General features: G+C 44.2%; 1 protein-coding gene across 1 annotated transcript in view; it reads right to left on the bottom strand.

The window, feature by feature from the left end:
- Positions 1–12729, bottom strand: part of MYO3B (myosin IIIB) — a gene marked incomplete at both ends in the record, with an annotated part of 373275 nt that overhangs the window by 309795 nt on the left and 50751 nt on the right. Inside the window, 3 exons of the mRNA XM_080927936.1 lie at positions 3495–3571; positions 6464–6563; positions 6741–6845. Of these exons, the coding sequence (XP_080784062.1) occupies positions 3495–3571; positions 6464–6563; positions 6741–6845 (282 nt within the window). The remainder of the gene's footprint in view (positions 1–3494; positions 3572–6463; positions 6564–6740; positions 6846–12729) is intronic.

The raw sequence follows: 12729 nt of genomic DNA, 5'->3' as shown, positions 1-12729 counted from the left end.
CACACACACACTCACTCACGCACACATGCACACCCACACACAGACATATACACATGCATATGTGCACACACATGCACAATGTATACTCCCACAATTTCTCATACACACACATTTGGTATCTGTGGTCTTCTGATTTTAGCCTATATGTGAGGCATTTTTTTTTTTTACTTTCTTTTCTTTCTTTCTTTCTTTTTCTTTTTTTTTCCTTTTTTTTTTTTTAGTATTAAACATGAACACCTATCTATTGTCTCTTTCCACTGCCTCCTGTTAACTCTGTTTAGTTTTTCCCAACATGTGACGGCAGTTCTGGTAGATTGTCAACTACCCTCACCCCTTGCTAACACAAAGTAGTCCCTGCCCCTTTCTGCTACACCCAGGAAAGTATCAAGTGTTTGTTGGATATAAATATGGGCTAACAATACTAATGTAGACACTAGCACAGATTATACTGGAAGCCTTTCAGTTCACTGCATCACAAAAGATAGATTCCAGCCACCCCTACTCATATACCCATCCTGTGTCCCTGGGCACTTGGCCAGGCCAAGTATTGAGCTCCTCATAACACTCACACAGTCATACTAATAGGCATCTCCCAGATGAGTCTGGGTGTTTACAAAATAACATATACAAACATTCTATGCAGATGTGAAGTGCTGTCACTCATATTGTTGATTAAGAGAAACCAACCATCAGGAGGCAGTATGGGAGAAAAGAAACAATAAGTAATTGTCTGTGTTCAACACACACAAAGTTGCCTTAGCTAAAATCACAGACCAGACACCAGACAGGCACTCATGTGGGGTGTATGTGTTCACATGTATATGTGTGTCTGTGTGCATGTGTGCATGTATTTTTCATGTGTGTCTGTGTGCATGTGTGTGTATATATTTATGTGTATGTGTCTATTCATGTGTGTCTGTGTCCATGCATGTGAGTGCACATGTGTGTGTACAGTCACTCTGTACCAGCACCTGTGACATACAGGGCTTGAAGGGGAGGAGGGCTCCAAGCAGTTACTTGACAGCCTTAGAACCATGGAGACTGTGTTATAAAGGAGGGCGCTGAGGATTTGGGGAGTTGTTATGGGATGGACTGTGTCCTCCAGGAATCAAGAATGTGAACTTATCTGGAAGCCGGGCTACTACAGATGCAACTAGGTAAGATGCTAGAAGAGTGTGGGCCCTGACCCATGAGACCACTGTCCCCGTGAGAAGACAGTCACGTGAAGGCAGAGATGTGCTGGGAGAATGTTGTGGTGCCACTGCAAGCCAGCTAACCCCCAGCAGCCTCTCCCGGGGGCTAGAGAGAGAATGAGGTCTTCTGCATCTTCATTCCCAATTGCTAACCTCCAGACTAGGAGAGGACCCATCTACCCATCTCTGCGGTGCTGTGTTAGGTTGGCCTCTCCGTGCCGTTAGCAAACCTTTACAGAGGTGCACAGCTGGCCCCAGGATTGCTGCAATGGAGTCAAGGAAGCCTTCCGTGGAATCTTTACCATAGCTGGTGCTTTCTCCAGGGGCTGGTGAAGTGCTGGAGAGACCCCTGCCGCTCAGATCATCACAGGCACTGTGCCTGTACATCCACCGCCAAGGAGGCCCCTGGACAATAAAGGCATACAGCTTGCAGCAATCAGAGCCAGGGAGATTTTGAAAGCTGGAGTTTCGGAGCTGGGGGTGGAACCCAGTGGCAGAGCACTTGCCTAGTGTGCACAAAGTCCCAGGCTCAATCCCCAGAATAAGACCAAAATGGGGAAGGAAAAAAAAAGGATCTTGGACTCTGATGACACTATTGAGCTGCAGAATCACGAACTCTGGAATCAAGAACCTCGCATGCGGCCGTAGGAAGTGTGCTCACCAATGAAGCTCTCAAGTCCACTTGTCGGACTCCCCACTTTGCAGTTCGTTCACTGCAGTAGACGGGGTGTGGGACTGCCTAGCTGAGGAGGGAACCACGGCCAGGCAATCCGAGGAAGCGAAGCTCACGTGACCGCCTCGCTGCCTGTCTATACGCTTTATTTAACCCAACTGAAGTTGGGAAGCCACAGACATGCAGTGATACACAAAGCCAGGGGCATGGCCCTTTTCGTCTTACCCGGAGAAGCAGTTTGCTGAGATTAGGACAGGAATGCCTTCTTCCACATCACACCACTCAACGAGCTGAGTGACTTTGCTTAGCTTCCCTCCCAAGACTTGAAATCTAAAGACGGGGCTGGAGAGATAGCTCAGCAGTTAAGGGCACTGACTGCTCTTCCTGGGGTCCTGAGTTCAATTCCCAGCAACCACATGGTGGCTCCCAACCATCTGAAATGGGATCTGGCGCCCTCTCCTGGTGTGTTTGAAGATAGCTACAGCATACTCACAATTATGAAATAAAATCTTTAAGAAATGAAAAGAAAAGAAATCTAGAGAGGAATTTGCCAGTCCTTGAACCACACTCCACTCTGGCTTTCTCACCAATGTCCATTCATCCAGTACATGTTCTTTGAGCACCTACTCTGAACCCAGTGTTCAAGTCCCCACCAAAGCCTCAAGACCAGGAAAGGGGATAACATTTGAAATGTAAACATATAAACTATCCAATAAAAAAGATAAAAATAAATAAACTCCACCTTTAAAAAAAGCATTTACAATAAGTGTATACCATAATCTGTCAGCTGTTTCTTTTTGTTTAAAGTGAGTCTATTGCCCAAATTAAAAAAATGGAAGGCCATATACAGTGGAGAACACTGAAGAAAACTGAGGAGAGACTGGTATGAGCTACCTACTATCTTAGGAAACCGCATGGGCCATGATACAGAAGAGCGACCATGCCTACAGAGTGGGGATGGAAATCTGCCCAGTGAGGTGGCTGCCCGTGTCCTCCGACCGAAACTACCCATTTGCTTTCTCCCAGGTGAGGGCCAGGATGCTGGGAAATGCTGACCAGACAAGCCAGCTGCACGGGTGACTCACACACAGCTTACCCAGCTGGAAAGCTCCCTGACTTCTGCATGCCTCATCTCTGTATTGAGGTCAGAACTAAATTAGGACCAAATCCTTTCCTATTGCAGAAAGCTAACAAAGGACACAGGAGAAGTTGCTGTATACATGGTCAGAACTGCTAGAGAAACCACAGGCAGCTCTGCAGGCTGCTTAGAGCTAAAATGAGGCTCACCACCATGCCATAGGTTGTAGGTTGTGTTTAGCTAGGAAACGTAACTAATGTAGACAAAGGCCGGATGGACTTACCATGTTATGACCGTGGAAGAAAGTTGCCTTTCCCAGAATGCCACCATTTTCCTAAGGGTATAAAGATACCCTATGGGTTGGCTGTGACTTAGTTCTGATTCTCTGAGATTATATCTTAACAGTATCCCTCACCAATGAGGATTTTAGACTTCAATAAGGATAAAGGATTTTCTCCCCGAAAACTGTAGAGAGCATAGGTCTTGCCCGTGAGAAGGCACAACATCAAGGCACTGAACAAGTACAAAGAACCAGATATTTCCTGCTTACCTCAGGAGCCATCCAGAATGGGGTCCCAACTGATGTGTTTCTCCGTAGTCGTGTGCTTGTGAGTTGAGCAGAGACACCTATGGGGAAAGGGCATCAGAATTTGCCAGTGGGCATGAGATACTAGATAGAGGTTGGCAATGTTTTCTACAAAAGTTTCGATGCTAGCTATTTTAGGTGCCATGGTCCCTGTCTCAAGTATTAACAGCTGCCATGGTGCTAAAGCAGCCGTAGACAATGCATCAATGAATGAATGTGCCTATACCTAAAGAAAACTTCATTTATGGATGCTGAAGTCTGAATCAAGTATAACGTTCACACATCATAATGTATTCTTCTGAGGCTTTAGCCGTCGCTAAAGAATATAAAAATTAGACGAAGCATGATCGCACATGCTTCTAATCTTGGTACTTGGGATCCTGCTGAAGCAGGAGAATCGGGACTTAAAGTCCAGCCTGGGCTACGTAGTGAGTTTGAGGCCTAAGCCATAACAAGATCTGGGCTCAAACTATAATACCTGTACATGTACATAGACATAATTCTTAGGTCACGGGCTACATAAAAATAGTAGGTGGGTCATATCTGTCCCAGGAACCCCACTTGGCTAACCTCTGAATGGAGTTTTGATCATCCTATCAAAATCATTAGAATTTCTGTCTCCTAATGAATATTCTTGTCCAAATAAATGGAAATTTGGAACATAAAAAAAAAAAATCAACAACCATGATCAGCCCAAAATACATTCCTATTATGTTCCTCAGTTATTCCAGATGATTTCTTTAATAATTGCTTCATTTTGTGGAGGAGGAAGATTGGCAAGCATTATCTATAATGGAGCATCAGTGTAGACACAAGAAGATCCCCACACCTTATCTAGCCTACAAGACTAGGAACTTGGCAAGAAAGCGCTGCTTCTTAAATGGAAAAAGAAATTGGCAGCGTTATTATCTAAAGCTCATGTTGAGGACCTGAATTTTAATACTATTCCCAAGTCCTCCAATGACCCCTCTTCTCTGTAACTAAGTAGAAGTAAATATCGGTCGGGTGGAAGGTTCAGGGCTCACTTGCCTTCCAGGTCAACCACTTCCCTTTATTATGGCAACAGCCATACCTAATGTATAGCTTCTTCTGAGTCCAAATCCAAGAATAACCATGTCATGTCGTTTATAAATGTAATTTTTTTAAACTAAGCAATAGTCTAGCACAGCCCTGTAGAAAATGAGGAGTTTGAGCATTATTGCAACCTACGGCAGGAACTCAAGTCTTTATACCATGTACTGCTTAGCAATGGACACACCCTAGAGACTATAGGGTCTGCCTGGCTTGGCCATTCTCTTTCTCAGAGACCCAGGAAGGGATGCTGTCCCCAGGCCCCTATACTTGATACATGGACCTCAGCCTTCCAAGTGGCTAATGTCTCAGAGCCACAGATAATCCCCACTTTCCCAGGTCCTCCATCACAAAATAGTAAACAAACCATTATACCTTTCTGGTTTCAGTTTCTAGAAATTTCTCTTACAGAAACCGCGTGTTCAGGGAATCTTTTACTGGAAAGATTAAGAACATTCTCTCCTGAAGCTCACAAAGCTGACACCTGGATAAGTTGGTTTTAAGTCCTATCCTCTCCTTTCTAAGCTAAATTCCTTCTGACATATTAAATAGCCTCAGGGCCATGTGGAGAAGACATTGCTACTACAACACATTGCTACAGTTCTGACTTTCCTCCTATTGACGGAGGAACACAGCACTGGACAACTGACTCCCTCTACTCTTTTGCTTGGCCAGCCTCTTAAAACATAGACCAACACACCTACAGCAACCACATTTTAAAGACGGGTTTATATTCTATGTGCAGCAATGTGGGTCTAGCTGTCTGTATGTATGTGCACCACATGTATGCAGGAGACTGAGGAGGCCAGAAGAAAGTGTCATGTTCTTGGGAACTGGAGGTATGGAAGGCACTTAGCCTCCAGATAGGTTCTGGGAGCGACTGATCTACAACACAACAGAGCGACTCTTAACTACTGAGCCATCTCTCCACTCCCAACTTCACTCATTCTTTGATAGCTTCTTTTTCTGAAAAGAATTTGCTGATACATTCATATACCAATGATTTCTTATGAATAAAAAATGAATATTAAAAACCACCATCTTCTTTTTACCCTGGTGATGCTGGGAACATTTAGAAGTGCTCTAAATGGTTTCCTCATTATTTGTAACAATAACCCAGAGGTACTAACTAATCTTAAATTTATTTAGAAGAGAAAAATTATTCTATTTGCCAGAGAGAGAGAGAGAGAGAGAGAGGGAGGGAGGGAGGGAGGGAGGGAGGGAGAGAGAGAGAGAGAGAGAGAGAGAGAGAGAGAGAGAGAGAACTAGCTTGAGTGTTTAGAACTATCAAAGAGGAAGGCTGAGAGAAAAGTCCAAATTCTTCGGCCTCAGGTAGTACTGTCTGGATTTCTTGTTAATATTTTCAGGTCAACCCGCCTCACGTGTTGAAGCAATAGTCAGAATTTCACATCCCCCAGGCCCAACGGACCAGTTTACCTTCTGTGCACTGCAAATAAACATGCCCAAGGCTAGAGAAAGTCATTTAAAAGACCAAACTGCTTTCTCTTTTCATATGCAAAAGAGAGATGAAAAATGTAAATTACAGACAATTGCCCCGAGGTGAGAAACTCTCACAGAAAGCACAAAAACAAACAAAGCCAATATGCCATTTTCTGTCAAATTTTTCTTTTGCAACACTTTTATTTTCTATTTTTAAGAAAACTGCTTTGAAAGCTGAAAATAATTAGCAGAGAGCATCTGGAACGCTCCTCACTCTTGGGCCCATTTGCCTGGAAGGTCTCTGATCTTATGGTGCAGCAGAGAGCCCCAGTCTTCAGAGATTGCAATAAATTGTCCCCTTTGGCTAACCTCCCCCCACCCCACCCCGCACACATCAAGAAAACAAATGACAGACTCATTACCAAAGTCAACGAGCTTAACTCCTCCTTCTGTCGTCAGAAGAATGTTATTCCCCTTCACATCTCGGTGGATGATTCGGTGATGGTGCAAATGCTGGAGACCCTGCGCAGTGTCCCAGCCCCATTGCAGGACAGAGAGAGAGAGAAAGCGGAGCTGTCAGCAAATGGACCCAACAGCCCTAATCAGAGCACACACTAGGTTATTCCATCCCAGAGTTTACCCTCCCGAGTTAAGGGGCAACGAGAAGCCAAGCAGTACACACACCATGAACATTCTTACCAAGAGGGCTCCATACAGAATGTAGGAGATCATAGCTTCGTCCAGCCGTTTGCCACATCTCAGGAGGCCCTTGACAAGCTCAGTGACAGAGCCCCCATTACACAGCTGGAGTGGGGTTGCAGGACAGAGAGGGAGCCAGAAAACCCAAGCAAAAAGAAAAGACAAATATATTTAGAAGAAAAATCTACTGATTACTGAAAGTGTAGTAAATTTGCAGATCACAAAACTCCAGACTAAAATAATTAGTTCGCAACTTTTTATTAGCCAACCAAATCGGGTTCTTTGTATCTGTCTGTTCTTTGTTCAAAGTAGTGATTTATGAGTGATGATTTATGCTGATACCAAAAGCTGACTTTTTAATTGCCAAGTCAAATATAAAAGCACAAGGTATTACTTAGAAATTTGAAAGAGAAGGTGTATTTGTAACCATGGTAACTTACTGGCTACTTTTCACTTTAGGTGACTATTCTATTTTAAAACAACAACATACATTTTGAGGATGAAAAAACTGAAGAGGCAAAATGAATGTCCTTGATTCATATGCCCAGGGGGGTCAAGGATAAACCATACTAATTGCAGAAGTCAGTGTTCCTTTGCTACGAGCCCCTTAAATCAAGGCATCTAAGAGCAGCAGAATGCTCTACACCCATGAATTTTTCTGGGGAACAAACTGGGAGCTAGCTTCAGAAGCCAGCAGCCAACTTTGAGCTTATGTAAAAACCCTTCTTTAGAGACTTGGGCTCCCTGTGGGACTTTGTCTGAAATGAGAGTCAACTAGTGAGTGGGGGGGTGCCCCCCTGCTTGGATGGACTGGATGTCTTCCCGGGTAAGCACAGATCAGCAGCAATACTAAAAGAGACAGCAACATATGAAGGGTGAGCCTGTGCTTCTATTTAATACGGGTACCATCCCTGTTACATGACTGGCAGATGCTTGGACAGTACGATCAAACAGCTTGGAATGGAATGCCAATGCTTTTAACATTTAAGTCGCTCATTAGTATGTGACTGAAACTTTAATAGGAAACCATGAAATCCTTAAAATTAGCACAAGATTACTATCAGAAAATATTTCGCAGGGACCCTCAAAGCAACGAAACATCTAGAGACTATGAAGACCCTTTGGGTTTGATACTATATATTAAGTGACCTTGAGGTCAGCAGTCTGCCAATATCAAGTTGAACTGGCCAATGAATCCCATTGGCTCTCATGTCCCAAGTGTTGTATTCCAATATTGTATCTTCCTATAGTTTAGATGTTGAACATCCTCCAAAGTTTATCCATTAAAAACTTGGCATCCAGGGTGGCACTATTAGGAGATGCTATGGGTCTTTTGGAAGAAGGGCCTTGTGGGAGGTCTTAGGTCCTTGGGGTGTACTCCCCACCAGATCAGTGGTATGGGCCACAAGATGAGCAGTTCTGCCAGAGGTCCATTACCATCAGCACTCCTACCAGAGGCTCCAAACCACAAGTCCTGCTAGCCATGGACTGGAACCTCTGAAACGCTAAGCTAGCATTTTCTCTTTATAACTTAATCATGTCAGGTATTTTTGTCACAGTGAGGAACATACAACAGCTCCAAACTCTTGGCTTCTAGCTGTGTGTTACAGGACCCTGAAAGGACAACTAACATTCAATGTTACATCTTTTTCTCCCAGTAGCTGCAAATGGACTGTATATCACCCAGTCAATCCTAAGATGATGGGGCTCCCCAGCCTCAAAGGGCTCTTTGTCCAAAATGAGCACATAAGTAACCTCATATGCACCGTGAAGGAAGTAGGGAGAACTCTGTTGAGAGAAGACGAAAAGGGATAGCCTGAGACATTATTTCCATTGGAGATAGCATTTCAGATGCAAGTCTGAAAGACAAATGGGTTTGGGGTAGGGCATGGAAGAACATCCAGAGCAAAGGAGCTAGAGACATCCTGTGCGAACAAATGGAGCAAGAAAGAATTCTAAGCACTCGCAGCTCTGGGACAAAGGGATGTGGGAAGTGGGGCAGAGAGTGAACATTATTGTTCTCTGCTGTGTCTATTTCAATACCGTGACATCATTCCAGAAGGACCACGAGTGGCTCTAGAGAAGCTTTAGGCAGGAGGTCTTCAGGTTTACATTCTGGAAAGATAATTTGGGCAGCAGATCGGCAGAGGAACCAAGCACAGCCGATTAAACACAGGGTATCATCCATCAGAAATTTTGAAAACATCTCTGGGGGAGGGGCTGAAGAGATAGCTCAGTTCATCCCTTAATCAAAGTTACTATTGCAGAGATAAAACTCCATGATCAAAGTAACTTGGGGAGTACAGGTTTACCCGGCTTGCATTTCCAGTCACTGTTCATCACTGTAGGAAGTCAGGGCGGGAACTTGAACAGGGAAGGGATCTGGAGGCAGAAGCTGATGCAGAGGCCATGGAGGGGTACTGCTTACTGGATTGCTCCTCATAGCTTGCTCAGGACTCAGGACCACGCATCCCAGAGCTGTCACCACCCATAACCATGGGGCCCTCCCCTACCAATAATTAACTAAGAAAACACACTATAGGCATGTCTACAACCCAATCTTAAAGCAGTCTTTTCTCAGCTACAGCTTCCTCCTCTATGTTGACTCTAGCTTCTATCAAGTTAGCATAAAACTAGCCAGCACAGTTGGTAATGTTCTTGTCATGCAAACATGAGGGTCTAGATTCAGGTTGGCATCACCCATGTTAAAAGCCAGGTAGCAATTAGTGTCTGTGACCCCAGCATTGGGGAGATCAGATGCAGTTGGATCCCTAGAGCTTTATGGCCATACAGTCTTCCTGAACTGGTGAGCTGGGTTCAGTAAGAGATCCTATCTGAAAGAATAAGATCAAAAGCTATTGAGAAATGCATTGACTTCTAACTTCCAAACATAAGTGAACGCACATGCACACACATGAACCAAGGCTCACATATATACCACATACACGAACAGCATCAGCCACCAAGGGAGTCGGGCCCCAAAGTCAAGTCATGCATTGCCTAAGAAATAGAACCAAAGTGGGTTTCTCAGCACCTCTATGTGAAAGGTCGATGGATACAAGATGAAAGAAAGTACCTGGTAAGCTCTCTGCATCGCTGGATGCAAAGCCCAACAGCAGGTCCATCAGGACTACACCTCATCTGGGCACCCATCTCAAGGGCACATATGCTTTCTCCTGTTGGAGGGAAATGCTGAAATCCTACCAAGAGGACATTTAAATGCTGGATGTTGACCCAAGTTAATGTGATACTAGAAATGTCTCCCTGAAGACTCTTGGGAGTTTTTTTCCTTCCTGACCAACTGTTTGACAAGGACATCTTCAGCATGTTTCACTAAAGGGGCAAATTTGGAAGCTTTCTTCACCCCTTCAGAACTTAGGAAGGGATTAAAGGTAGCTATTTGTAGGCAGGATCAAAACTCAGCTGTGAATTTATAAAAACAAAACAAAACCCAAGGAGGTCTTACTCAGCCAGTGCCTTTTGTTCAGTAAATGTCAGGGTTAAGAGCTGTCTGACTTTCCAGAATTCACAGAAATGTAATTAAACTGTTCAGGATACCTCAAAGGAAGCTGTCCTGTGAAGCTGATAGGCCCACTAGTGAGCTTTTAAAAGGGCAGCCTGTGGGTTACAGAAAAAGACTGTGGTAACTTAGATCTGAGAGCCATGTACTGACAAGAGTCAATGTTCGGTGAAATGGGCTGAGCCTTTTTAAAAATAAAACAAAAAATTATATTCAAATGCATCAAATAAAATAATCCCCTTAGAGTCGTCAAAGGCACCTGAGTTTCTTGCCCCACCCCTGAGGATTGGCATGAAAACCTGTCCTTCCCACATGTTCTTCCAGCCATCAGATTTAAATACGGAGGTATCTCTCCAGCCCACAGTCCCTCCCTATTCCCTCAGGAAACAAAGCAGCCGGATGCACCTAGAATTTAATGAGCATTTTGCTGCAAACTAAGATAAACAGAAAGATGTCATTTGCCTTCCTCATCTCATTTTCAAAACATCACTGAATATTGATTGATTCAATCAGCGTGTGCATTTGTCAGGATAGTCATAACTTGAAGCAATAAGATGTTCCCTGCTCAATAAGCCACCCACTTTTCTCTGTGCTATTAAGGAATGGTCCAGGTATCACAGTCACTAGACCTCTGTTCTAACCTCAGCTCCAACTGTCAAGTATCTCCTACACCAAGGTGCTGATTTGACTCGGTAGGGCCGCAGGATTAAGGGAATGTCTCTGCAGTGCCTTGTGGTCAGTCTTTCATGGCCGTAAGGTTCCACAAAAGCATAAAGAGTCAAAAGATGCCATAGCATCATGTCTGCCCCTTGGTATCCCAAAACAGCTCAGCTGGGACCAAACGTCTTGATTTTACCGAATACCAGGTCAAGTCTCCGACTTGCAGCTACACAAATGAAAGTCATGTCCCTTAGGACCCAGGAGCTCCATTTCCAACAGTGGGAAGTGTTCGGACCGGAAGGCTTACAGCTCCCATCTCGGTGTGGTGGTTGGTGGGAAGGATTACTCCAACCAGCTGTTTCTTAATTCTCTGTGCACACCTGCAGATGTTGCCCTGCCTTTCAAAGCTCTTCCCTTGTCCTGTCAGAAGTGTGCTGTCTTCCATCACTGCATTCTAGACTCCCAAGTGCGATTAAAGCATTCGGTGCTTAGGACAAATATCATCCCACCAGCCCTTCTTCCCCATCAGACCTTATCCTCGAGTTGTGTAAATTCAATTCATGCTGCAGTGTCAGTGGGTGAAACTGGTTTGCTAGTGGCACTTCCAGTGACATTTGGAACTAGACTGGACTTCTAGGGCCTGAATAAAATCAAGAGCTCAAGAGAATATATGCTCTCCCAGCCTTCCTTCTCCCTCCCTCTCCCTTCCTTTCTTCTTCCTCTCTCTTGCTTTGGCTCTGAACTTACACTTTGATCTCTAGGCAGGACAGGGGAAGAGATTATTTTTAAAGCCAATTATTTAACCTAATTTAAAAGCAAAGGTTTTTCTTTCTTTTTTTTTTTTTTTTTTTTTACTTTCTTTTACTTTGATTTTCTTTTTTTCCTCTGCAGCCTTTTCATGATACTCTAAACGATTTTTCAAAAGTTGAGCATTTGGTTCACGCTGAAATGATTAGTCTCTACCTGTCAAGGTTTTTGTCCTAAAAGGAGAAGAAGAAAGTGAACCTCAGTGCTTATTAGATACCATTCCCAAGTGCTGTGCTGTTCTCAAAGGTCTAATTTCTTATTATGTCTTATTTGGGTAAGAGAGAATAGGACAATGGATTTTTTAATTTAATACTTACTTAAAACAAATGCACACTATCCAATACATCACGGATTGTATTATCTCGTGTCGTCCTAGTGCAGTAGGTGTCTACCGTGAAGGAGTTTTGTTTGCTTTCAACTAACAAATTGGTAATGAATTTCAGAGCTGACATTTTTATTTGCTTTTGTTTTCAGAGCTGTGGTGATTTGAGGACTTATTAATAACCTTTTTCTACCCTCTAAAGTTACTCCATGAAACAGCTCCTCTCTGGCCCTCTCCTCACATCCAGCAGGCAAAGAGCGAAGGCAATATAAATTTAATCTCAGTGTAAGGGACGAGGAGAACAACACTGAACGCATCCTAATTATAGTGATTTGGAGTCTTGCAAGGCAGACCTTTAAAAGCCACAGGTGGGGCAGAACCGTGGGGGTACACAGCAGCCCACCGTCACCTATCCTGTGAATAGGCAAAGGTGCTGCCATCCCAGTCAGTGTCCCCAAAGATGGTGCGCTAACAGGCTGACTACCAAGACATGGTGCTATTGAGAGGCAGTGGCCCTTTCAGTGTGTAAGGCCCGGTAGGAGGAAGTCAAGTCATCAGTGGAAGTGCTGGGGTGCTGAGATGCTGGGGTACTGAGATGCTGGGGTGCTGAAATGCTGGGGTGCTGGGATGTTGGGGTGCTGGGATGTTGGGGTACCGGGATGCTGGGGTGGTGAAATGCT

This window comes from Micromys minutus, assembly GCF_963924665.1.
Source record: "Micromys minutus genome assembly, chromosome: 13".
In the NCBI taxonomy this organism is placed as follows: Eukaryota; Metazoa; Chordata; class Mammalia; order Rodentia; family Muridae; genus Micromys; species Micromys minutus.
Note: the sequence above shows the minus strand (reverse complement) of the source record. Positions and strands in the feature narration are given on the sequence as shown.